Consider the following 27,329-nt stretch of genomic DNA (forward strand, 5'->3'; position numbering starts at 1 on the left):
ATGAATCCAATAACAGGTACACAAACAGAACAAATCTAGGAAAACACAATTTTGAATTACCCAAAAATGACAGTCTAACTTAAGTACAATGCTAAATGTTTTAAGAAATACAAAACAGACAGAAGACAACGAAATAATGACTAAATACTATAAAATAAAATTCCATAAAATAGTATAACAGGGCTCCAGATTAAAATAAAAATAACTAGCTACTCACTACTATTTAGGAGCCAAGTGACTTTGACTTTGATAAATAAATAAATAAATAAATACAAATAAATGATAAATTTAAATTGTTTAATTAATATAATAACATGTCCTGGTTCATTTACAGTTAGATTGAAATTCTATTTGTGTTTCAGCAAGGGATCTCTTTGCCAGAACAATTCACTCACTGCCTGAGAAAGTCTTATTTAAACAACTAACTCACAAGCACATTCATTTCTGGAAATAATTTTTAAACTCATTAAAAAGAACCAGTTCACAAATCAGATTTTCAAAGCAGAACAGACATGGCTGCCACTATATTCTTTGCCCATGCTCTAACAAGATTAACTAACAAAACTGCATATGGATGCAATGGTGCCCCGACTATTGCCAATGGTGACTAGATTTAAAATTAGTGGTCATGTTTTTTTGTTTTGTTTTTAGAAATTACATTTTCAACCATTTTAGTTGAAGTCTGGAGCCCTGTTAGAAGATGTATACAGTCCATAAGGGCAAAAATACCATCAAATACAGCATTAAATTCGATAACTGAGAAACCTTAATCTGTCATTTTTGGGTCCAGGCATACCTTTAGTCATAACAGCAGTGTGAGATCACAGATTTCTTTTCTCTGATTCCTTTACGCTTCACTCTGTTTGGATGTAAAATCTACACAAACTTCTCACTTCCACGGTCTTGCACATTTCCTAAGCTTCTGTGTTGACAATTTGCAAACCACTGACTAGTAACTATTATAAATGTCCAGACCAATAAATCTAAAAGAAGCCATCCACTCCACATTGCTAAAGCTTCAACTGGAAACCAGCTGTAAAATACAGAGAGATACAGAAACTTAGCAAATATCTCCCTCTCACACTCAGGGTTTCTCTTTTTAACAGTCCCATGTGCAGATCCTAGACAAGCAGAGAGGGGTGAGGTGAGCCTCCGGTGGCTTGGTTCCTCAACGCTGCTCTGGGCTTGGCAGCATGGGGCCAAATGGGCTGAAGTGAACAGTGTGAAATGGAGGGAGGGAGGCTGGGAGGACGCTGCACGGTGCTGCAGATGAGGGGCAGGGAGGAGGTGAGGGGGGGTTGAGAGGATACAGAAGCTCAGGGAAACCAGTCCAGAGAACTGAAAGTGACAACAACCAGGTGCAACTGTTCACAACCATCAAAGGTGTAAAGTACCTATCTTTGTCAAATTTAGGATGACCTACATGTGTTCAAACATACAGCACTGACAGGCGTTTGTTGTTAATAATGAAACTATAACTTGTTTAATATAAGATGTTACATGTCACTTACAACCATTTCTTTCACCTTGACTAATTGACTCTTTGCTAAGTCTTAAAACGTCTTAAAATGTCACTGGTCAATTATACCTTAGCAATTATTGCAACATGATATTAAGCTTTGGCTCTTTTGTGATTAAAGTCAATGGCAGATATATGCACGTTTTGATATTTCAAAATGAAATTTGAAAGAAATTATACAACTGTTCAAAAGTTTGGGGTTGAGAAATGTTTTCATGTTTTTGAGAGAAGTCTCTTATTCACACCAAGGCTGCATTTATCTAGATCAAATAAAGCACAAACAGTAATATTGTGAAATATTCTTACAATATTTCTTATTAATTTCAATGTTAAAAACAATGTAACTAAAAACTGTAACTAAAAATTCTGCAAAGAACAGAAATTTTTATAACATCTTTACAGTCGCTTTTGATCAATCTGATCAATCCTTGAATAAAAATATGGATTTCTTTAAAAATACAAATAATTATATCTCATATTAGTATTAACATATGATATTATCTTAAGATGTGTTATTCCTCAAATGAACATATTCAACTTTAATTTGGACATCTTAATTTGTCACAAGGTCATTTAAAGTGATTATTATTCATTTGAATTCATTTACATACTGATTCATAGTAGTAGAAAACACAGTAACCAAATAGTTTACATTGCTATAGGTGCAAACATATTTACCTACATTTATTTGAACTCTTTCTTTGATTCAAAGTCTTAATTGCCTAATTTAATTTCTTTAGATAGCTGATAGATAAAAGATACTTTTTATATTTTAAAAACACTTGCACTGAATGATTAACAGTAACCAAGGGGGTGGAGCTTAGCAAAGGGTCAATTATATTAAATGTGCTCTGAGTCATCAGGGTAAGAGAATATCTAGTATTCTGTAGTACTGGTGAAGTGGGGACCTCAGTGGTAAAGTGTTCTGTGCTGCTGGTTGTTCTCTGAGAGCCAGGGTCAGTGTAACAAAGGGGAAATGGCAGGAAGGGGACTCTTCATTAAAAGCAGAAGTTGAGTCAGGCCAAATGAACAGCCAATTGCAGATCAAATGCTGTGTGAAATGAGAAGGGAATCGAATGGTGTTGCATTTGGTTTTGTAAATAATTAATCATGCTATTGTTTCCTCCAGGGCCAATTTGAAATATTATTTGTAATGAGGCAGCTTTGATACATCTGACAATTACTTAACTAGAAGTCAATCATACACCCGATTTCAGTTAAATCAGGGAACGTAGATGCGTTTCACATCCTGTTTGCCACAGCTATTTCAGCTGCATCATAACTGGATCATTAATGGGGTACAGAAGAGGTGTACATGAAAAGAGTGAGTCCTTTTCATTGTTGGCTGTCTTTAATAAAAAATAAAAAAAATCGCCCGGTATGGTTTCGGTGGTCCTTGTTGTTCGTTTTATTTTTCGATCAGTTCTAGCATGCTGTAACTGCTGAATGGGCATGCAGAGAGATCAGCTCTATAGCTTTGTATCTTACCCTCATCCCTTCAAAACGTGACAATGCTCTGAGGGGTCTCAGGGCCCTTAGTGTCCTGAGTGATTTAATGGGCCCTAGTTCGGAGTAGCCCAGCGCATTAGCTATAAGGCTGATTATAGACACCTACACAGAAACAGAGAAGCAAAAAAGGATCCATACTGTTAGACGGGAGAAAGCTCTTGAGGAAAGTGATGGCCTCTAGAGCTGCTGGAACGTTGGTTTACACACATACACAACAGTTTGGATGGGTATATACATATATAACACTGTATTTATACATGTATATATCCCCAAGAAGGAGAGAGAGAGAGAGAAAAAGACTCATGTTTAGTATTGGTTATAGGTACAGGCAGGGGTTTAGAGGCAGATGATAAACCCAGGATTTTGTGCTCTGTTAGTTTTAGGAGGTCACCAACCCTTTTGAGTTTCCTTACACCTGTGGAGAAACTTTTGGTTGAAAGAAAGAGACAGAGAAAGTGAAGCATAATACTCTAACAAAAGACAAAACGCACGACTGATGAAGTACGTTAGGGGGCCTTGGGGATGTGGGGGGGGGGGGGGGGGGCGGTTGTTTGAGAAGACAGAGGTGACCCCTGCAGATGCATCAAAAAAAAAAAACATCCCAACATACTGCAAGAACCTTACCCTTGCCCTTCTAAAATTGGCTCTCCATGCTGCTCTTGGCTGAGGCATTAAATCCCATTTAATTTAAGACAGACAAACTAATGGAACCTGTGAGAAAGAATACAGGTAAACATGTATGCCAAATTGCAAATTACATTGATTTTACAGTTTAAAGAGCATCACATTGACACAGTAATGTGACAGCGGAGGGGGAGATCAGGGGCTCGCAGATAGTAAATGGACATTAGACAGCACCGAAAGGACAAAAATCACTATGTGGGAACCCAAGCCCTGGTTACTCAAAATGCCATTCATTGTGGAAAAGTAAACACCCTCCATGCTATCTGGAAGGATAAAGTGAAAAGGGCAGAAAGGTCAGAAACGTCTTAATGGCTCTCTAGAGAACCGTATTGATTATATTGTATGCGTCAAAGGTCTCGATGCAAAGGATTGGTGCAAACAAGATCATCAAAAAATAGTCCAGAAACAAAAGTGCCAATAAACAGGCAGTGGCATTGGAACACCGGGCTTGAGCACCCCTATGAAAAGGTATACAAACAGACCTGCACACCTCAAACCAACCACTGACAGAGACTTGGTAAAAACACAGCAAAGTCCACAACACCGAAAGCTAACCAATTTACAGAGGGGATTCTATTAAAGGTGAAAGCTTTATTCTGAATGGCTATTATATTGCTTTGCTGAAGAATCTATGCTAGCTGACATCTTAGGAACCACAAGTCAAGAATTAGTGGCGGTCTTCAAAAGGTATGACCCACAATCTCTGCACAGAAAAATCCACTCTTGAATTCTCCTGAAAAATGTTATTGATTTGGTGCCATCAATTAAAATGAACTGCATTTTTGTTTCACATATTAAAAAAAGCAACAAAAAAAAAACTGCCATTTTTTTCCTCAAAATAGATTTCATGAGAGTTTTATACAAATTCTGTAACTCTTCACAACATGAGTACTTCTTAGAAGATACTGTGTAATAAAGCTTTCTCCTTCATTTACAGATCATGTGATCTTTGGGGTAATTGTCACCTTTAGCCTCAGTCGGAACCCACAAGCGCCCCTTTATGGAGGGCCCCGGGGCCCCCTGAGCCGGCTGAGATGGCCCCGCAGTGTAAGCTTTCTTCATCTGCCAGCATTCTCGCTCTGCAAGGCAAGGTCAATGAGATGTGTGGCTGTGACCAAATGGATACAGAAAATAAAATAAAAAAGTCAACTGAAATTGAATAGTTTCAAAATAATCAAAAATGGCTGATGTTTTTTCACTCATATCATTATTTGGATAATTTGGTTATTATGTGATTTTCCCCAAATAAATTTAAGATAACAACATAATAACCATATTTAGTCATATATAAAATATTATTTTATAAAAATTTGGGAATGGATCATAACTTACACAATCCCTTTATACATATATAAATATGTATATAAATATGTATATATATATATATATATATATATATATATATATATAAAATTCGAAATATGAGCATAGTCAAATAATAAGCTGTATGGCTAATGACACAGATATAGTATGACAGACCATAGGAACTTATGGAACATATACAGTATATAAACATAAAGTACATGAGAACACAAACATACTAGATATGATGTCGGTCCTTTGTGAAAGTCCTCTGAGCATCACACCCATAAAAGCAAAAGCAAAGAACAGTGGAGGAACAGAGTACAGACTAGTCAGGAGGACAACTCACCATCTGCTGCATGTCCTCAACATCAACAAATCTCAGCACTACCTCACAGAAGGGAAGAGCAGGTGTGAGTGGGGGAGGGAGGAATGAACTTTTCATCCATCTTGGGATATGGAGTTCTTCCCAACTAGCACAAGTGTTAGTCCAGCACCCCAGGGAATAGTTATGAAGGACTATAGCTCCCATCAGCCTTGATTAGGACTGAGGAGTAGGGGTTGATGGACGAAGGGTGGGAATGGACTGTGGTCAGAGTACCCTCACAAATTAGAATTTTTTTTTTTTTTAAGCTGTGGGATGACTCCTCAGTCAGCTACTGGTCAGATTATGTGCTATGCTGCATTCCATTCAAAGACAGATGTGGAATATTCCTGCATGATATCTTAATCTCTGAACAAAAATCATTCCATTGCCTGGCAATGAGATGATGTATTAATAAGACATATGAAAGATACATGTATGCATTTGTTAGATGCATTTTTCAAAAGCAACTTGCATTCAAGAAAGACATTTTATCAGTTAATGCATTTCATGTAAATGTAATGTACGGATGGTGTTGCTCATGTCATGCTCCATCATTTGATCCACAGGAAATCTATGGATTTAATCAAATATTAACCAAATTGTGGAGGATAAACAATGATACTGTGCATGTTAAATTATCATTAGATAATTTATAAATGTTCATCATTTACCATGTTTTGTACTATCTGCAAACAAATTTTACCCTCATGTAAGAAATGTGACTTTATTTACACATTTAATTTCCTAAAATTTTAATATGTACAGTATCAAATTGTGTACATCTCCTTGTACACAACTATTCAAAAGTTTGGGGGCTTTATTCAATATTTCGAAAAAAGTGTCTTATACTCACCTAGGCTACATTTATTTGATCAAAAATACAGTCAAACAGTAATATTGTGAAATATTATTAAAATGTAAATTTCAATTTCAACATGCTGATTTGGTGCTCAATAAACATTTCTCATCATCACTATTGACATTTTTTTTCAGTATTTTCTGGTCAATAGAAAATTCAAAAGAACAGAATTTATTTTAAATATAAATCTTTTATAACATTACAAATGTATTTACTGACAGACACTTTTAAATTTCAAGGGCATATTAAAAAAAATCTGACACCAGACATTTGAATGGTTATTGCATGATGTTACACCCCACCATCTCAGCAAGTTTCTGCATAAGATTCCAAGGTGGAAGTCCAGTAGTAAAGTCAAGTTCTTTTTAACTTTTGCAAGCAGTAAGACACAGAGTTTCTGAATTGGAATGGAATACAGCATCAGCTCTAAATGAGGAATCGGCCTATGATTCCATTGTCATTATGTATATATTTCTTGGTATATGTGACCCTGGACCACAAAACCAGAAGGTTTTTTTTTTATTATTAATACATCATCTGGAATCTGAATAAATGAGCTTTTAATTGATGTATGGTTTGTTAGGATAGGACAATATTTGGCTGAGATACAACTATTTGAAAATCTGCAATCTGAGGATGCAAAAAAAATCTAAATATTGAGAAAATTGCCTTTGAAGTTGTCCAAATCAGTTCTTAGCAATACATATTACTAATCAAAAATTACGTTTTAATATATTTACATTAGGAAACTTTTGGAAGGGTTTGTACAAATTTTGTATACACTGTTGGTAAAACTTTTGATCACATTTAAGGAAATAGTATAACATTGAAGAACATCAAATAGATGAATCTAAAAATATCCCACAGTGGCTCATTAAACAGTATTGGGTGTTCAAGTTCTGTTAAAAGGTGGTTACTTCAGGAAGGAGGTCAGAAGACACAATCAATTCGTATCGTGACATGGTCACTGCAATTGTAATGTCCTCCACATATCATGAGAAAAGCACATCCACATGACATTCCTCCGAATCCCTTAGTTTGGAGTCCAAGTGTGAGCATTTTAGATACATCAACAACTTAACATATTTTCATCAAATAATTTGGTTCATAATTTAAAACTAAACTAAAATTGGCATCAGTCGTTTGTTATAGAATATATAATATTCTGCGTTTATGGAATAACTGATTGCACTCATAACTATTAATGGACTCTAAAATGCATGTTACACTTGGTGAGTCTCCCACATTAAGGGCAGGGCAGAAAATGATACCAGTCAGAGGCCACACATATCATATTGTTGATATCATCAACATGTAATTGTAGACATCATACACATGTACGAGAATTAGAAACAAGGTTCATTTAGAATGAGATGTGCTTGAATATCTTAGATCAATAATCATTGTTATTGATAGACTGACTAGTTGTCTCCATTCCAACACTTAAACCATATAATGGAGAATATGGCCTTTGTCATTTTGCTAAATGAACTCACTATTATTCACAAACAAAGGAGAAAGACAAGAAAAGTACAATTATTTGCACAGTGCTGGTGATTTATCATTTATCATTATTCTTGATAGCAGATATTCAAGCATCTCAGGGTCACACAGAAATCTAACATTTTGCAAGGCTATGCACGGGTGATAGATCTTGAGATGATGTAATCTTATAAAAAAAAAAAAAAACACGATTTAGACACAATTAATATATTAAATAAGCATTTATATTTAAGATAAGCATAACATGTTTCCTTCAAGCTTCACCCCTGCATACCAACACACAGCTTTACTCTTCATTTGAAAGATCATATTTGACTCTTCTCTGCCCAAAACATTCACATCCTGTTGCAAAGGGATCCATCCTGTTTATTGCCCTGAAACATCTGCATAGAAACAGAATGGTGGGCAGATATTTGTCTTTTCTTCTCCTCTTCTACAACATTTTCCTTTTTAACTGACAGCTCAAAGAAACGAATTCACCGGTTTTCAGCTATTTTTAAGTCATAACGCCCACAGACCGCTGGCTAAACTTCTGATGCATATGGGACACAAAAGTGGAAAGACGTCGACGTCGTCATCAGATTGGTTGAATTCTACAGGATTTCTTTAACGTTCCATATGGAAACAAAGATGCCGTGCCACCAAACCCTCTCACGAAAGAAGAAAGTCGTAGTGTTTACAATGCTTATGAGGGTCAACTAAACACTGGAGTTTCACAGGTATGTGAAATATTAGAGTTCATGGCATACAATGTTTAAAGTATGTCAGTGAGTTTTACACACCAGTCTGTTAATGTGCTGACATTTCCACACCCTGAAAGGTGATGCTGAATAAAACCACCTGTGATTGGTTGTCTGACATGTCGGTCAAACGGCCTCAAGGGCGGGCCTTAGCCAATGAAATCCAATGGATTCCAGTCTGGCTACGCAAGACTACTCGACGGCCATCTTGGTAACGCCTATTTGCATCTAATGTCTATATAGATAAAAGATATACAGCTCCTATCTACTTGAATGGGAAAAGACAAATATCCAAAGCTGTTTGTCAAGACTTTTTGAATCAGCAAATAAAATCTGACAATTTTGTTTTATAAATGTAGCTTTGTTAGCTGAAATCATGTTAAGCAAATCAAGTATTTTCAGGCTGGTTCACTTCATGTTTGTTCTAGATTAATCTAACACTATCAAAAAGGCAGTTGGATCTTTTAACTGAAAGGCGGGAGTTTCTGTTGCAATGTTGTGCATCAGAAAATGTATTGTTCTGGTCTGGCTACTGATACTTCTACTGTTTTTGTCCTAGTCCAGGATAATACAACTGCTCTCCTGTGCGAAAATGCTTGAATTACAATTATCTTAGAATTTTACAGACGTGTTTAAATCTATTGACTGATATGAGAACCATACAGCTCATCAATCACAGTCTTCATTTACCTCTACTAGCAGGAAACAAAGGCATTGATGCCTCAATGGCCCAAAATCTTGCTCCACAAAGCTTCATATTCAAAAGGAAATATGTTCTGATTCAGGTTTTGATACCATATAACACTAGTCAGATATTGCTTTTGGCAGGATGGAACCCATTAACAAAATGTGTACGTCAAGGGCATTTATAAAAACTGACAACAAACATAGCACAAATGAATTAGTAGACTTACGTCAACAATGAAGAAGTCCAGCCAGCACCAGGCGTTAGTGAAGTACTTGACAAAACCGTAGGCCACCCACTTCAATAACATCTCCAATATGAAGATGTAGGTAAAAACCTTGTCAGCATACTCCAGAATGATACGGATTGTCTTTCTCTGTTCAATGTACACATCCTCAAAAGCCTGCAGCAGATAACATATGGTTGCATCAACACAACAAGTACTATCCGCTGCTGACAATACCTTTCAGAGGATTTCATTTCAATTAAAAAACTAAAGAAGAGTATGCTGTGATATTTCAGTTTAAAAGTTCATTATAAAAATAATAATATAAAAACTGATTAATAATAATAATAGTGGAATTATTAGTAGTAATATCATTGCACAACAATATCTGTGAAAACAACTGAACAAAAAGCTACCTTTGGTGCAATAATTAAGTTACAAACAGAGTCAGCTTTCAAAAAGCAATTGTATAAGGTAAGATCCCTGATTCTATTACATTCCTTTTTTGGAAACATTAGCAGTGCTAAACACAGACACATTTCCAGTGACAGAAATAGATCCAATTGGATGAATAGTCCAGTTCATTAATCACATCACCCAGCAGTGCAGCTCTGGCGCCAGGTCTCTACAATGAGACAATAGCCGTATTTCCACTGTCGGGCCAGTGCGAGCCAGGGTTTAAAACGTGCGGGGCGGGGCTAATAGCCTCGGGCCAGTAGCACCGAGGCCAGAATAGCGCAGGGTTTCCACAGTCAGGGCCTGAAGCTCCGGTGCGCTTCACTAAAACCTGCCCTTTACAAGCCTCTTGGGAACAACGTCATGAAACCTCATCATTTCACCGACAGAGAAGTTATCAAAAAACTAAGAAATAAGTCACTGGAACTAGCGCGATCACAAAACGAACATGATAAAAGCGGCCGTTTGTTTGCATGCTTTGTTAAATATTCAAATTCAAAAGCATCAATGTTTTATTATAGAATAAGTGATACATTGATCATAATGAATTAATTTATCAGGACTCAAAATTAATCACACAAAAATACATTTATTTCTATTTTATTTATTTATTTTTTAACGTTTATGAAAATAGCCTGCTTATTCAGTCGAGTCTGTTTCTGTTTATTTGTAGCCGCAGTAGCAGTCATATTTAGAATGAATGATATTATCTCTATTTTTATAAAAGCTCCAGAACAAAAAAACATTATTATATTTTTATGATAGGCTACGTGGAGCTAAACTCTTGTATAAGTTACTAAATAAATACATGATTGTGATAGAGAATAAGAAGCTGATGTCTGATTTCTTTAAACGGTCACAATGTTTACTGTGGTAATGTTAATGCCTAGTGTGCACAGTATTTTACATCGCTTATAAATATTTCTGCCTTTTATGGTGATTAAAATCCACATTGGGTCAAGTTATTTCAAACACATGCTGCTGACTGAAAGTGAGTTTTGAGATCAACTTATTTAAAGTTTTTAATGCTGGTGTTATAGCTGTTAGTTTTCTGAAATGATCCACAGCGATGACGCTCTCTAGATGCGGAGAAACTCTGCCTTTGTTCATAACCCCTCCTCTAGCCCCAGCTGGCCCGCTTTGGCCCAAGGTTTTAGTCGGGCAAAAAAACCCTGACTGTTGGCCCCGAGGAAGCCCCGATGAGGCACGATCAAGCCCTGGAAGTGACAGTGGAAACACGACTGGCCCTGGCACGCACTAGCACACCTGCTTTTAGCTCGACAGTGGAAACGCAAACTCACGTTATATATACCTCACATGAACATTAATGCAATGGTCAGGCAGAATTCAAAACATAATGAAAATAAGTTGCCACCACTGTACTATTTATGTGTTTATTCATTTATTTATTTAACACAATTCACACCCCCAGTCTCATAATTAAAAATATGTATTTTAGCACATTAAAATATATATCTTATATTGTAAAAATGGTAACACAGAGGTTGTAAAATACGGCAATCCATATTTATATGGAAAAATCACATCCCTGATGAAGGTATAATGTTACTGGTCATCTGGCGAGTGACACAGTTTACTCGCATTTGATGCTTGGCGAGAGTTAATTTTAGGCCCTGATGTAACAGTTCAGATTGCTCACAGTTCAGTTCGTTTCACGGTTTTAGGGTCATGGTTCGGTATATACAGTAAGCTACAGTAAATCAATATGCAATATTTAAGTAGCTTTCTCCTGCTCAAATAGTTAAATATAGAACCCAGTACTTGTGTACATCCCTAGAAGAAATATGTGTTTGTGTACATTCTCACCAATGCTCCACTACTGAGGAGGATCATAAAGATGATGAGGGTTTCAAACCAGTTGTGCTCCACAATGAGATAGCAGGTTTTCCGTAGGAACCACCAGTTCTTACCCCAGCCCTCCGTGATGGGCACATCACAACACTTGTAGCGGGCAATACAACCTGCAAAATGGTACACATTATACTTCCGTTATCACAATCCATTACAGTTTCTATATAAAAAAAATATATAATCTGCAAAGAAAAAGAAATTATAAGCCATTTCACCTTCAGTCCAGCAAGCTTCAGGGTCAACATATTCCTCTACTGCCTCCACCACCACTGCTTCCTCTACTTCTGGTTTAATATCTATAGTGCTGCCTTCTGAAGAGCTGATGTCATCCAACTAATTCAGAAGGGTAGAGATCACAAGTGTCATTCCTTGATATTATTTTTTTTTTATATATAGCAAAGCAAAAACAATGTTGAATCCAAAAATTGTGACTCCACTATTAAAACACAAACTCAGGATGCTCCAACAATAACCAATAAATAGCGTGAGTTTGGGACTGGAGTCACTAGACTATGTGTTTGCCAGACCAATGGTAGAGCTTAGATTGGGCCCAACAAATCAAGCCCGACCCGGCCCGGCCCGACACATTCACTGTAATTATGAGCCCGAGCCCGATTTAAACCTGACCATTTTTAATATATGGGCCGTTATAACCAGGGGCGGCACCAGATTTTTTTTTTTTTTTTTACAGCTGGTGCTGCTGTGCTACGGGGAGCTGTGTGTATATATATATATATATATATATATATATATATATATATATATATATATATATATATATATATATATATATATATATATATATATATATATATATATATATATATGCGTGCCGCATTTAATGCACGAGACAAAGCCAACACATATGTTGTCACTCCCCACGACTAGTTTAAAATGTTTCCATACCTCCGATTTTCCTCCAAACTTGCTCAAAGTTAATTTTCCAGTTTTTTTTCTTTGCTTCTTCAAGTTCCATGTTGCACTTAATCTACTGAATAGTAGACTACAGCGCGCACAGCAGGTGTGATGCGTCACGCATGCGAGATTGCGAGTGGACGAGACGCTGCGCATGACACGTGACGTGCTTTATCAAGGGCCCGACCTGACTTGGCCCGAGGACGGTGGCGGGAAATATCGGCCCGTCGCAGTGCTCGGGCAGAGAATCTAAGCTCTGACCAATGGCAGACAAGAAAAGCTGTTTGTAAACCAGTCTGAACCTCATCACTATTTTTGCAATTCTGTTTTGCTTTGCTATGACACGCTGTAAAAATGAAATGACAAGCATCTGTATTCATGTTTCACAAAACAGCGCTCTAAATGGCCTACAAACGTCTGAACTTCATTTTGAAACAATATACTGCAGTTAACTTCATATATATCAACATCATGGTCAAAAATTTGCAAATACCTCAGTTTAAAATCACTGAGTATTTACTCCTAAGGCCAAATCAATAACCACAGGGAATTACATTTCACCCACTAGCAACTAGGTCAAAGCCTAAAAGCATCACACAACATCAGCTCTTTTGCATACTCACTTCTTTGCTGCCCTCAGCTTCAGACTCGCTGCTGAAATCTTCTGTGTTGAGATTTTCAAAGTCTGACTCGCCCACGGCGATGGGCACGCAAATGGTCAAGTTGGGGTTGTGGATGAAGGACATGTGGTCATCATCAATCATGTACTTGCCCACACTACTGCCAATACCACTGGTCGTTCCATTGCCATTTTTCTGATAGTCCAGGTCACGACTGATGTCCACGCCTGTGTGATTGGCAATACAGTTCAGCTTCTGGTCGTACATGTCATCTAGCGGCTTGGCCTCATCTGTGACCTTCCTCCTGAGGATGATGTTGACCAGCTCTCGAACTTTGACTTTTACCCAGGCAATTCCCTTCTTAATGCGAATGACTGAAATCTGCAGGTTGTTCATCTCACCATCATCATCAGAAGCTGCCAAGTTGTCTGCACTGAATGAGCTCAGCAGCAAGGCAAGGAACAGATTCAAGACCTGATCAGTGCGAGAGAAAAGTAATATAAACTCAATTAAAATCAGTTCAAAACCTAATCAGCTGCCTTTGGAGACTTTTAATGAATCATTTACATAGGAATAATAAAAATAATGATAAAGTCATCACTTATTCACCTTCATGTGTTACCAAACCCAAAAGACCTCAAATTAAGAAGTTTATTTTAGTTCATGTAGTTCAAGAGTTGAGGGGTTTCATTTGGTTTTGTATGTTTTTTTTTGTCGTTTTTTTTTTTTTTTTTTTTTAAGCCTTGATTCCCATTCACATCAATTATAAGACTGACAGACTGCAGTTGTTTGAGTTCAAAATCATTGTTTGTGTTCTACTGAAGAAACAAAATCACCTACATCTTGGATGTCCTGGGGTAAGCAGATAAAAATTAAATTTTCATTTTTGGGTGAACTATCCCTTTAACATGACTTCATTCATATGGATTAATATAACCCAGCTTTAAAACCTTTTTGGATCTTTTAAGTTTTGGTTACCTGGACTTTTACTAGAGGGATAGAAACCTCTAAGGTTTCAATAGAGAGTATCGTGTCTAATGGGGTTTGATACAACATGAAGGTTAGTAATTAATCAAAACATTTTGGGTGACTTCTCTGGGTTAACTATCCTTTTAATATATTGAAATGTATATATATTTCTTTAAAATGTTTTGATTTGATTTATAATGTAGGTCTCACCAGATACTGACTGGTTTTCGGACCCCCCAGACCCCCCCAATACAGTAAAGCTGCACATTTCAGAATGGCCTTTTATTTTGGCCAGCCTAAGGCACACCTGTGCAATAATCATGCTGTCTAATCAGCATCTTGATATGCCACACCTGTGACGATTATCTCGACAAAGGAGAAGTGCTCACTAACATAGATTTAGACAGATGTGTGAACAATATCTGAGAGAAATCGGCCTTTTGTGTACAAAAGTCTTAGATATTTGAGTTCAGCTCATGAAAAATGGGGGCAAAAACAAAAGTGTTGCAATTATAATTTTGTTCAGTGTATATAAAATGGTTTGTATACAAATCTTGTCAATTTATCACAATTTGAGTACAACTCGGTTCAGATTTCATGACATTTTCTGCATCTAAAGGACACTTACCACCAAGTTCCCTATGACCATGACCATCATGAAGACGATCAGACACATTCCCTGTCCAGCCACCTCCATACAGTCCCACATGGTCTCAATCCACTCTCCACATAACACCCGGAACACGATTAAGAATGAGTGAAAGAAGTCATTCATGTGCCAGCGGGGCAGCACACAATCAGCATTGATCTTGCACACACAGTCCTTGTAGCTCTTCCCAAACAACTGCATGCCCACCACAGCAAAGATGAAGACGATGATGGCTAACACCAGGGTCAGGTTCCCTAAAGCTCCCACTGAGTTACCGATGATCTTTATCAGCATGTTTAGGGTGGGCCATGACTTAGCCAGTTTAAAAACTCTCAGCTGTTAAAAGGGAGCACAAATAGAATTAAAACATGAACATTCTCTACCATGAACATTCAACATTATTCTTTGAAAGCGTGCTATTGAAAACAAATTCACTGAATGAGCAGAAATTAATCAAATGATGACAAAATAATGGAACAGACGATGACATACTGTATATGCAGACATACAGTGCGGTTGACAACACAAAGAGCATGGCACTCAAAATTTGTTTAAATAAGTATTAAAGTTGCAATGTAATGGAAGAAGCAAAATATTTTACTTTTTATTGTGATTTTACTCTGTACATTCGAGTGAAATGGCTTAATCAAAAACAAAATTGTAGGGCAGGGATCAGTTGTTAATTGAAAAAAACATACATATGAATAAAACATATGCACTGATGAATCTTTCACAATAGGGCGCAATTGTAAAAACAGGGTGATTTTCCATTTCATGGCAACTTTAACCACTGAATTTGTTCCCTGATTCACATAATATCTTAAACAATTCAATAGCACATGCACACACATCAAAGATCTAAATCAATAAAAAGTTTACCAATCGGAATGATCTCAGCACAGAAAGACCTTCTACATCAGCCAAGCCCAACTCCATTAAACTCAAGCTCACGATAAAGCCATCAAAAATATTCCAGCCTTCCTGGAAATAGTAGTATGGGTCCATTGCAACCAGTTTGGCAAACATTTCGGCAGTGAAGATACCAGTAAACACCTGGAAGAAAGGAAATAGAAGTTACACAGACTCGCGACAAACATACCACTTTGAGACAGACTTTTTTTTTTTTCATAACATTACAAGAAAAATATATGTTATAATTTATTTTTCCTTTGTACGTGTAGATATATGTAATTGGTTCTATCCTTTGTATAAGCTACTATGTAATGTTGCTTTATTGTGTGCTTTGTTCAAAAAAAAAATCTCAATTTAACAAGCCTGACTAATTTATAAAAGCAATCCGATATCAACCAACTGACAAAAGACACATAAGCAGTGCAGTTATGACTTGCATTTTATATACAACACAGCCACAAGACTCTGTGACGTTCAAAGTGTTAAACGGATCATCCTGCTGTCACAGCTGAAGGGTGCAGTTAATCACCCTGCAGGTGGGTGAACTGGGGGGGAGGGTACAAGGTGGCCTTGACTCCAGGAGGTCTGCCGCGTGTCTGCAGAGCCAGCAAACGTGAGTCACGCTGCCAGCTGCACCACCACGACCTGCTCTGTCCCAGTACACCCCCGCTACCATGACAACAGAGCGCTCACAGGTGTAATGAAGTTGGAATACTAGCATTATCATATTACCATGTCAGCAAAGCTGAAATTTTATTGAGAGGCCTCACTATTGCACGCACATGATTAACTCCATAAGGCAGGTCATGTGACTTAGCAAATCATGATTTGTGGTTGGTGTATGACACTGCACTGACAGAGTGGATTTATGACTCCTAATGGCCTCTGTATCACTTGGCAACATAATATAAAAAGCAATTTGGTTCATAAGTGGGAAAGAAAATCTGTTCTTCTCTGGAATGTTTATAATTTTACAAGCATTAAACATCAACATCCTCGAACTGTGAAAACGCCACCATTTTAGAGCGGCTCATCGATAAGGCTACATGAAATATTTATGCTGGCTCTCTACCACCACACTCAGCCTGTAGCTTAGCACTGTCTCTACGCCAGGCATAAAAATGGCTTTGAGTTGTTCCAACAACATCCCTGCAGAGACTACAAAAATATAAGCCGTGGGGGAGGGGCACCGTTACATCAAGCAATGAAAGAATTCGCTATATTTTAATTCAAAATGTTTTTCTGGAGAGGCTAGGGAGAATTCTTACCAGGTTTCCGACACTCAGCACATGCTCAAAATTCGGCGTCATAGGGTAATGTTCCATGGCCATGAAGAGAGTATTCAGCACAATACAAATGGTGATAGCCAAGTCTACAAAAGGGTCCATCACAATCAGGTTCACAATCTCCTTAACCTTCATCCAAACAGGGCCGCAGTCCCAGATAAGAAACTTGTTGGCAAATTTGTACCAGCATGGTGGACAATTCCTCTGAGACTCTTCCAATTCTAAAGGGGAAGAATTAGAAGTATGGTAAAAATGGTAACAGATTTCCTTTTTTATTTTATTTTTTTGAAGAAATAGATTCCTTAGGTTACAAAATATGGACATACCCTCAACCAATGTGTTTGTTAATGCACTCATGACACTGTTGGCTCGCTCCTTGCGCCCAAATGATGTGTTAAGCTGCTCTATGGAAACCATTAAAGAGCCTGAGAGCTTCTTCTTTATTTCAAGATCAGTGGTTGGCTGTCAAGAAATCAACAGTGAGGTCAAACATTACTATCAACATTGCACCCCATGACTGGGGGGAAAATATCTGCATCGCAGTGCTAGTTAGAGAAAGCTTGGTTAGGTGAACCAACTTGGTTATTTTCATTTGAATGCATTAAAGCGGAAACATGCTGGACTCTCACAAAAGAGAAGGTAGGGTGGAGATTCATGGGTATTTGTCACTAGCATTCGTGCAATACATATTCCTAATATAAGCAGGTGATTAACATGCTATATGTTTTCAAAATGTTCACTCATTTGGCAAATTGAAACCGCTAGCTATGTTTTTGTTTATGTTTTATAAAATATCCAATGCTGGAAAAGCTATGAATTGGTTAACTTATTGAAGTTTATCATATTATAAATCTACCATTGTTCTCTGCTCCCTCCCTCCTCTCATCTGGAGCCCCTGCATCTCCAGATTTTAGGAGATCCAGTCAGCATGCATCAGCATGCATTCATTCAAAGAAGTCAAGAGAATAAAATAATAAGTATCATGATCCATTAACCTCATGCTGAAGATCTGAAGCTGTACCAGACCTCTATAGGATTCATTAAGCTAGCAGACTACCATGCTAACTACAATGCTTCCATTATAATTACAGATCAAAACATTTTGCTGATCAATAATAAAACCCAAAATGTACAAAAAAAAAAAGAGAGAGAAAACATGATGGATGGTGGATGGTGGAAGAGGAATTACTTCAAGGTTAATTCACATTTTCATTAATATAAAATTAAATACAATTACAAATTAAGTCAAGATATTAAGTTGACGTATGCAAAAATTGCAAAGAAAAACTGATATGAAAAAAAATTAAGAAAGATTGCTTGTGGGGTAAATGTGTAATGAGCAATGAATACTAATGCCTACTACTGAGACATACATTACCATTAAAAATGTTGGGGTCAGTAAGATTTTTTTTTTAAGAAATGAATACTTTTATTTAGCAAAGATGCATTAAATTGATCAAAAGGGAAAATTTAAAACATTTATAATGCTACAAAATATTTCTGTTTCAAATAAATGCTGTTCAACTGATCTTATAGTCATCAAAGAATCCTGAATTAAAAAAAAAAAAAAAAAAAAAAAATATTAATAATAATCATGGTTTCCATAAAGTTATTTAGCAGCCTAACCATTTTCAATGCTGATAATAATAATAAAAAAAATGTTTAGTGTAGTACACCAAATCAGCACATGTGACACTGAATGCTGCTGAAAATTCTGTTTTGCCATTGCATGAATAAACTGCATCAAATACATTAAAATAGAAAACAATTATTACAAATATTCTAATATTTCACAATATTACTGACTTAACATAAACATGTAAAAAATCTTTCCAACCCCAAACGTTTGAATGGTAGTATATGAAAACCCAGTTTCATAAATCTTTAAATACTGAGGACTATATATAGTTAGCAGCTTCTTCACTAATTTCAAAGGAGGGCAGCATATCACACAGGCTTTGAAAGCAGTCCTCAACTGAAAGAGAGCTAATTTTAGAGTAAAGTCAAAATAACAATATCACAAATGCATCAGAAAGAGAAAAATAGCCAAACAGAGAGAGAGCCAAGGTTCAGGATAATACCCATGCCTAGACTGATCTACTCTTAGACTTCCTTACGCTGTCGTCAGTGGCTGCCTTATCTATTATCACCTCAGGCAGTAGGCGTCCGGCAGGCCCCGGCCCGATGAGAGACACCACTCCATTGCAATCCACAGTGCTGTTGCGCTTGCCATAGTATCCAGTGTAGCTGCTGCGACGTGGGCTTAAGAACGAATCGCGCCTCTCGTCGTACTCCTCAACCGTGCTGTGCTCATCATCTGCAAACTCGTTCTCCGAGCCTCCGTCTTTACAGCGGCTGAAGATGCTGCTCTTACTGTTGCGTCTTGAAGGGAACGGTGAGCCTGGGATGCTGAGCAGAGACTGGAGGCAGGAAAGACAGACAGATTGAAAAGATGACATCTTTGGTTTCACACACTCGGCTCTTGACAGCCAAATGTAGGACATTTTGGTGTCGGAACTTTTTCAATTACTTCTTAAATTCAATTTCTTAAATTGTTTCTTCACCTTAAAGACCTTAAAAATAAATATGAAACAGTATATGAAAGAAATATAAAACCGTACAAAAAAAATCATTTTAAGGATAAAATGACCAAGCAAATATTTGTATTATTAATTTTTAAGTTAATCACTAACTACAAACTTGTTACGGTTTTTCCTGGTACAGTTAATTTATATATCTGTATTTATTTTCATTAATTTGATTCATATTAACTATATATAATTTTTAATTACAGTATGGTGAAAAGGATACAAAAATGTAAGATAATAGAAGTTAAATAAATAAAACAGTTGTGTGAATATTTTCTATGGCAATTGTCTTTCACAGACCATTTGTTGTTTACAAACAAACAAACAAATAAAAATCTGAAGTAATTCTTTACCTGGTTCATTATAGAACTCCTACGTCCTAAGCGGTTGTCAGGGAAACGGAATCTGCTCCTCCTGCTTCCATCATCCGATTCAGATTTGACTAACTTCTCACTGTCCCCCTTCTCCTTTTCCTGCTCTTTCTGCCTCCACTTTTTCTTGCGGTTGCGCCGTTCTTTGGCACTCTTGGAGCTGAGTTTAGACATCTCAGATGAGCTGCAGGACAAGTTCCCCCCTCCATCACCATCATCCTCCACCACGTCCTCAGAAACCGTCCCGGCCGATGTCGCCATGGCGTTCGCCTGCAGTCACAAAATGTATTGATCATTCATACATCTAAATTACTCTGATTCAGTTTTGATCATAGTAACAAAATCAAATTTGAAATATATAAATTCCACAATTAGAAGTGAAAAGTTAAAGGTAAAGCAACCACCGAATTACATCAGGCAAACATTACACCATAACACAGTTAAAATGACCGCCATTAAAACATTGCCTTACCTGCATATCCTCCTGATGTTTCTTCAACTGTTCCAGCATGGCTTTAAACTCTGACTCCTTTCGCTCCGCTTCTTCCATAGTGGCCTGGTTCTGTTCCTCATATGCCATGGCCACCACAGCCAGGATCAGATTCACAAGGTAGAATGAGCCAACAAAGATGACCAGCACAAAGAAAATCATGTATGTTTTCCCCGCTGCTCTCAGGGTCTGTGGATGAGGGACAGATCAGAAGCATCTTATATTACAGAGCATTCACACATCACTATAGAAAACGGTTTGTTTTCCACACACACAGACAGAAGAATTTCTAAACACTCACAGACAGAATTTTCAGGGATTTTATCCATACTATTTCACGACATACATGTGGTAGAGATGGAACTCGCCAGAAAAATGCAAATTTCAATTCACTCTTCTAAGCCTCAGTGGCTTTAATTTGACCTAATTGTGCAAAAACTGCAAATATACAATACATATGACTGCTCTGTAATGCGAGCTCAAAAGGCATTATATTCCTTCACGTCCGCTGCAGTCTCAAAACTCTGGCCATTTGAAAATCAACTGCGGGCGGGAGATCTTTTTTCTATTTTGTTTTCTATCCAAACTCTGGAAAAATCTAGCGTTGTGCAGGAAGAAGACACACACTGTCAGGTTAAATCTAGATTAAAGACCCATCTCTTCTGCCATGCATACACTTAACACACAGTCAAATTTATATCATTCAAATCCATTAGAAGATTGTTAGGCTGCATTAATTAGGTCAATGTAAACCATGTAAGACCATGTAAACTAGATGAGTCCCAGAGACAGATCCCCTGTGAAGACCTTATCACCTTGAAAACCAATGGCACAAGACCACATGGCACCAGACAAGATTACTGCATTGGGATAGATATCCCGTGTTGCAGGCTGGAATTAAACCATGCTGTGCTGGTTTGATCTGGCCAGAGGAAAACCACCACCCCGACTGAGACTGGTTTCTCCCAATGTTTTTTCTCCATTTCTGTCACCGATGGAGTTTTGGTTACTTGCCACTGTTGCCTTTGGCTTGCTTAGTTGGGGATCCTTGACTGATTGGAAGCACTACAGACACTAGTGGAAGAGAGCTGAACTGGATGATGACATCAGTGAATCATCAATGAACTTTAGCTGGAAAAATTATTTTTCTTCTTCTTCTTTTTTATGGACTTCTTGAATTATTAACAAACTATTTTCCTGTTTGACAATGTAAAGCTGCTTTGACACAATCATTATTGTATAAAGTGCTACATAAATAAAGGTGACTTGACTTCACATACATTCATGCATGTGTTCTTTTCGATTAATGCTGATTTATGCCTACATAACCTCTATGCACCTAAGGCTCTTTCTGACTAAATGAATGGGCAATTTGTAATGTAATAAGCTTCAAAAAGTTTTAATCAGTAAAAAGAGGATTTTGAATGAAATAGTATGATACTTCACTGCAACCGGGACAGATTTTAGGAGTGCTGAGATAAAAGATAGGGATTCTAGATGCCTATGCTTATACCTACATGTAAGAGAACAGATTCAGCTAGGGCTCAGGTTATATTTAGTGTTCTACTATTAAGTCTTCTTGCTGTCCATTACTGTTTCTGATCCCAAAGGGTTTAGTGTGTTTGTGTGCATCCTGCAGAACGAGGGTTGTTTGCAGCGGCATAAATATTGTGTCTCATCCTAAACACTTCTTTGTGCATGCATTAAAGTTACAGTTAACGAAGCATATTAAATTTATGAAACTGCAACCAATTGAGACAAAATAACTGGTAAATACATATCCTTTTCTGTTCTTTATAAATGTAGTATTTATTATAAAAGCCATGGGGGGGGGGTACCTCAAGCAGTGAGTTTGTTTAATTCGCATGCTTAAATGCAAATAATTAAATGCAACTATTTAATTGTGCAAAGGATCAGTATAATTTAGCCATTTTCATTTTATTTACATACACAAAAATGACTTATTTGCTCAGTAGCAAATTTCAGATTATGGAGAAAAAAAATATTTAATTGGGACTGAAAGTGATGAAAGAGGAAAGAAGACCTCGCCCTTACCAGCATGTACAAGTTCTCCCAAAAGTCCTGCGTCATGAGGCGGAATAGAGCCAGGAAAGCCCAGCCAAAACTGTCAAAGCTGGTGTACCCATAGTTTGGATTGCGACCAGCCTTCATGCATGTGTAGCCTTCAGGACAGCGACTGAGAGGGGAAAATAGCACACAACCCAATAATGACTTGGCACCAGTCTATGGATTAGCATACAATGTTTGTCAGAGAAGAATCTCAGTGAGATCTGGGAGAGTATGTGCAGTAAATATTTTCTAAATGATTATGAATTATGATGTGAAGAAGAAGACACTCACCCTGAATCAGAGCTGTTTCCACATAGAAGAGCATCAAGCTGGTCCGGCAGGACGTAGAAATTGGCTGATGACAAAGAGAGACAGAATGTTAACTAGACTTTTTTGTACTTTTCAAGCCATTCAATTCATGGCCAATACCGATAAGCAGATAACTGATAATTATTATGTCATCCAATATTATAATTACATAGAAAAATGTATACATTTTAAATAAAACACTAAAAATTTAACTCAATCATTTAAATGTTACAAGTGAATATGGGATTCACAACATTATAATGTAAAAAAATGCAGTAATAAAAAAAACGGTTTTAAATGATTAATTATTAAATATGAAATATAAAGTAATTAGAAATATACATGTAGTTGGCTATTAAATATGATATGAAGTTAATTCTTTGTTTTTATTCAAGATTAATTAAAAATGAGTGTTACATGGCAGCAAACAAATATATTGTGCATCCCTAACTATTTTTGTAATTTGTGAGACAACTAAATAAAAGCTCACTCTCGTTCATGATGTACTCATTCCAGTTGAATGCATGGGTGCCATTGGCCTGGTATAGTTCTGTGATGTTGATGGGCCAGATGACACACTTGTGCCGCAGATTTCCCATGAAGAGCTGCAGACCAATGAGGGCAAAGACACTGAGGCAGAAAACGGTGAGGATCATCACATCTGACAGCTTCTTCACCGACTGGATCAGAGCGCCAACAATGGTCTTCAGACCTTTGAGATATTGAATATGCACACACATTCACGCCAAAATATGCACACGCACACACACACACAAACAAAAGGAGCAGACAGTTGCATGTGTGTTCAAGTCCCAGAAGTGTATAAAAGGAGTCTCAAGGCATGATGTGAGGCTATATTGATCAAAAATAAAATAAACGTTTTGTATACATATGTAGATCTTTGGTTTTCAACTGGTGGTGTGCAGGTATGAAATGCAAATGTAAATGTAATTTATATTTTAAATATGTTACTTTTTAAAAGAGGGAGAGAACATTTTCCCTTTATCTTTAGTTGTTGATATTGTAGGCCAAGCATCCAACTCAAAAATCATCTTTTACTTGGCAGAATCTAGCTAATTTAGATAGATGGCAACATAAACATGATGCTTGACATGTTTTTTGGCCTAATGAGTTTTGTATGATAAATGACTGTCTGCCGAGAGTATGAAACTAATTTTGCATATTTGTAAATGTAAATCTGGCTACTGAAACAAATCCAGTTGAGAACCACTTAAGGGTGCACTTCAGCATAATTAATGTTTTTAATTGTTCATTATTAATTTTTCAAAATATCATACCTTGATTCCTTATTTTAATTCAGAATGACAATGTATAATAAATTACAGAACCACCAAATACACTTTCTTTACACATATACTGCTTGGGAGCCATCCCATCATTTGGTCTATTCAGATTAATATTTTACTATTATGCACGTGGTTTTAATAAATGCCTACAACAGATTATATATCATTTCAGGAAATGCAAAAAATCAGTCATGAAACATTTTATAATTCCAGAATTCCAAAATAGAAGTTTAAGGTTTTCAAAGGATAATCTTCAAGGAATTTTCTTGACAATAAAGGGAGGGCTCCCTCAAACAGTCTGACATCCAGTTGTCTAAAAATACTGCAGCACAACCGAAAGGCCATGACATAGGAAGAATAAAGCAAGCAGGGACGAGTGGGGTGAAGATTGCATGCAGGTCATTTCAGCTAGAAGGCTGAACGGAAACAAGTCCAGTTTAAAAATCTTCCAAGGCTCCACCAGATGTGCTGAGCTACAGTAAATATCATCAGAACTGCCCTGACCACTCCATAACTCCATCTGACCCTCTTAAATACAAAAGAGCTGCTTAACCTTCAAGACAGTAGACACTCAAATTAGTATTGATATGCTATAATCCTCTTGCCCATAAACCACACCAAAACATCAAAAAATCTTGCAGGGCACAGAGATTTGATGAGTGGGCTTTAGTTCATAGCCTTACTGAAAATAACACAGGATGACAATATGACTTGCAGTAAAACGTTGTCAGCTAAATAAATCCTGTTATTTCACTGAAAATGACTTGCATATGATACTAATGTGTCAAGACATTAAGCATTTATCAAAGGCCTCTGAAGGAAATAAAAACAACTGCACAGACACAAAGAAAAAAATTATTAACTCATCTGGCACAGCCAAAAAAAACATTATTCCTTGACTATCTGCACTATTCTTAATTTATTTCCAGGTGCAATTTGTGCGTTTCATACAAAATAAAGGAAAAAAGTGAAGAAAATGATTTGTCAATAAATAGTTAGATTAAAAAAATAAGGCAGCCAAGCACTTAGTAGGTTAATACTATAAAAGCAAGTGACTTCCAAAGCATCATGCAGTATAAAATACGTCCACAAACTAGGCTTGGCAGTCTTCATAAGCAAGTAACAAGTATATTCTTTGGGAACTCACTGAGAGCAATGCAATTTTCAATTTGTGGAATAAAACATAGCTTGTTAAAAATATCTACTCTAGTGCTCTAAGGGCAGCGGCTAGTTTGAAAAGGTCTGTTTGTTTCTTAATATATATTAATCAGCAAAATGAATGTGTTCATACCATTATAGTTGGATTTTTGAGGCTAATAGACTGTGTTTTTTAGACTGTGAACCCCTGAAGCATACAAGCTCACACACTAGTGAATTCTACAATTAGCTTTTATCTAAAGTCCTTACTGTTAAAATCTGAAATAAAAACTGTAACACAAAGATCTGCTTTAGCAAGAGATTACAACAACAAACCTACAAACGATATAGTAGCTTGAGTTCAACCAAGTTCAGGGTTTGTTCACAGATACATTTATTGCCTATATGAAAGGTTACAGAGGTTCGGTTGTTAAGCTTTCTAATTTGCTCTAATCTGCTCTGAAGTTTCTAAAGGGAAAAAAGGGTGTCGAACCCAAAGGACTCTGGAGATTGATCGTAGACTGCAAAGCCTATCAAAAATGTATAAGTACCATTTTTGATCATTTTGGAGATTGGAAAAAAGCAAATTAAATGGTCCTCTCCATTTTTTTAAAAATTGAATAGTAATAGTGGGTCATACTGAAAGTTAACCTCAGCATCAAAACTGCGTCTCACCTGGAATGACAGAGATAGTTTTCAATGCTCGGAGAACTCTGAATGTTCTCAGCGCAGATACATTCCCCAGGTCCACAAACTCTGTTACATATCTGAAATAAGGGAGGATCACACACAGACACCAATGACAACCACAAACACACCAAGAACACCACCACGCCAATGAACCACCAGGAGGTACGCCACTCACAGAGCCTGTCCACTACGGGGGGAAAGGAAGGAAAAGAAAACAAAGATACACACACGCACACCTAACACCGACCCCTCCCGCCCACACACTCTCTTACCTGGGATAACAGAAATTGTTTTCAATGCCCTCAGAACTCTGAACGTGCGCAGAGCTGAGACATTGCCTAGGTTTACAAACTCTGTTATATACCTGCAATGATCAGATCAAAATTAGATGAAGACATGGTCATGACTTAGTACTCGATGACTTCCATATGCAATCTAAGAGAGGATCTGTTTCTTAAAAGGTTAAACAGCCTCTACAGGTGATGGTAGTTTAGTCACGACACAAAGCAGAAATGCCATTTATTCTAATATTTTGATGACAAATATTTATATTTCATTTCTAATTTCATTTAAACAAAAATGAAAAATAACAATAATAATTATTATTATTATTATTATTTATTGTTAATACAACAATATATTTGGCATTACAACACAAAACCTAATCTCCCACCCAAATAGCTTTCATAAACAAACATGCTCATATGGTGACATTATTGTAAGATATACACTATATCTCAAATGAATATTTCTAGTATGTGCTGTATACAGAAAACAGTACAGATAAAAAAGAAAAAAAAATTATTCAACACAAATACAGTGAAAAATGGAGAATGAGAACTAGGAAGGCAGAAAGAGTGAGTGACAGAGAGTGAGAGAGAGTTTTCTGTGTGGGCTGCTGGGACTCATGTTGTTGGCAAATGGTTCTAAACACTGATCGGTAGGAACGATGACAACTCTCAGAAGAGGTATATTCACAGAACAGCAGAGAGATGGGGAGATAAACAGTCACATGGACAAATGCAGAGCTGTGAGGAACTGGACAAGACATAAGCAGAGCTGCCACATCCGTAAAGATGCTACCTAAAAATGTTCATATGGTTAAGAGACAGAATTTAAAAGCTGAAAATGTGTTATTTGCATCCCCCACATACAGTAAAAGCTCAGTTTACAAACAGCTTTACCAGTATTTCTTTTCGTCACCCATTATAAATAAGAATGAGGCAGAAAGTTGTTTTAAGCAAATGTGATGATTCTGACCAGTTAAATTACTTATTTTTTTATGATTTGATAT

At 36.9% G+C, this 27,329-nt stretch overlaps 1 protein-coding gene across 8 annotated transcripts in view; it reads right to left on the minus strand.

Moving 5' to 3' along the window:
• Positions 1 to 27,329, minus strand: part of LOC127944763 (sodium channel protein type 8 subunit alpha-like) — a 52,445-nt gene that overhangs the window by 8,359 nt on the left and 16,757 nt on the right. For 2 of the 8 annotated variants that reach the window (XM_052540987.1, XM_052540989.1), the window contains exons 6-21: positions 26,021 to 26,112; positions 23,392 to 23,613; positions 22,884 to 22,947; positions 22,578 to 22,719; positions 20,505 to 20,711; positions 20,015 to 20,302; positions 19,191 to 19,493; positions 17,400 to 17,535; positions 17,056 to 17,294; positions 15,755 to 15,928; positions 14,855 to 15,211; positions 13,261 to 13,731; positions 11,938 to 12,055; positions 11,678 to 11,832; positions 9,398 to 9,571; positions 3,008 to 3,130 (exon numbers count right to left, since the gene is read on the minus strand). In XM_052540987.1, coding sequence (XP_052396947.1) covers positions 3,008 to 3,130; positions 9,398 to 9,571; positions 11,678 to 11,832; positions 11,938 to 12,055; positions 13,261 to 13,731; positions 14,855 to 15,211; positions 15,755 to 15,928; positions 17,056 to 17,294; positions 17,400 to 17,535; positions 19,191 to 19,493; positions 20,015 to 20,302; positions 20,505 to 20,711; positions 22,578 to 22,719; positions 22,884 to 22,947; positions 23,392 to 23,613; positions 26,021 to 26,112 — 3,265 coding nt within the window. Of the gene's footprint in view, positions 1 to 3,007; positions 3,131 to 9,397; positions 9,572 to 11,677; positions 11,833 to 11,937; positions 12,056 to 13,260; positions 13,732 to 14,854; positions 15,212 to 15,754; positions 15,929 to 17,055; positions 17,295 to 17,399; positions 17,536 to 19,190; positions 19,494 to 20,014; positions 20,303 to 20,504; positions 20,712 to 22,577; positions 22,720 to 22,883; positions 22,948 to 23,391; positions 23,614 to 26,020; positions 26,113 to 26,307; positions 26,400 to 27,329 lie in introns of all 8 variants that reach the window. The other 6 variants (XM_052540988.1, XM_052540990.1, XM_052540991.1 and 3 more) reach the window with 6 other exon arrangements.

The sequence above is a fragment of the Carassius gibelio genome, chromosome A23, assembly GCF_023724105.1.
Source record: "Carassius gibelio isolate Cgi1373 ecotype wild population from Czech Republic chromosome A23, carGib1.2-hapl.c, whole genome shotgun sequence".
Classification (NCBI taxonomy): Eukaryota; Metazoa; Chordata; class Actinopteri; order Cypriniformes; family Cyprinidae; genus Carassius; species Carassius gibelio.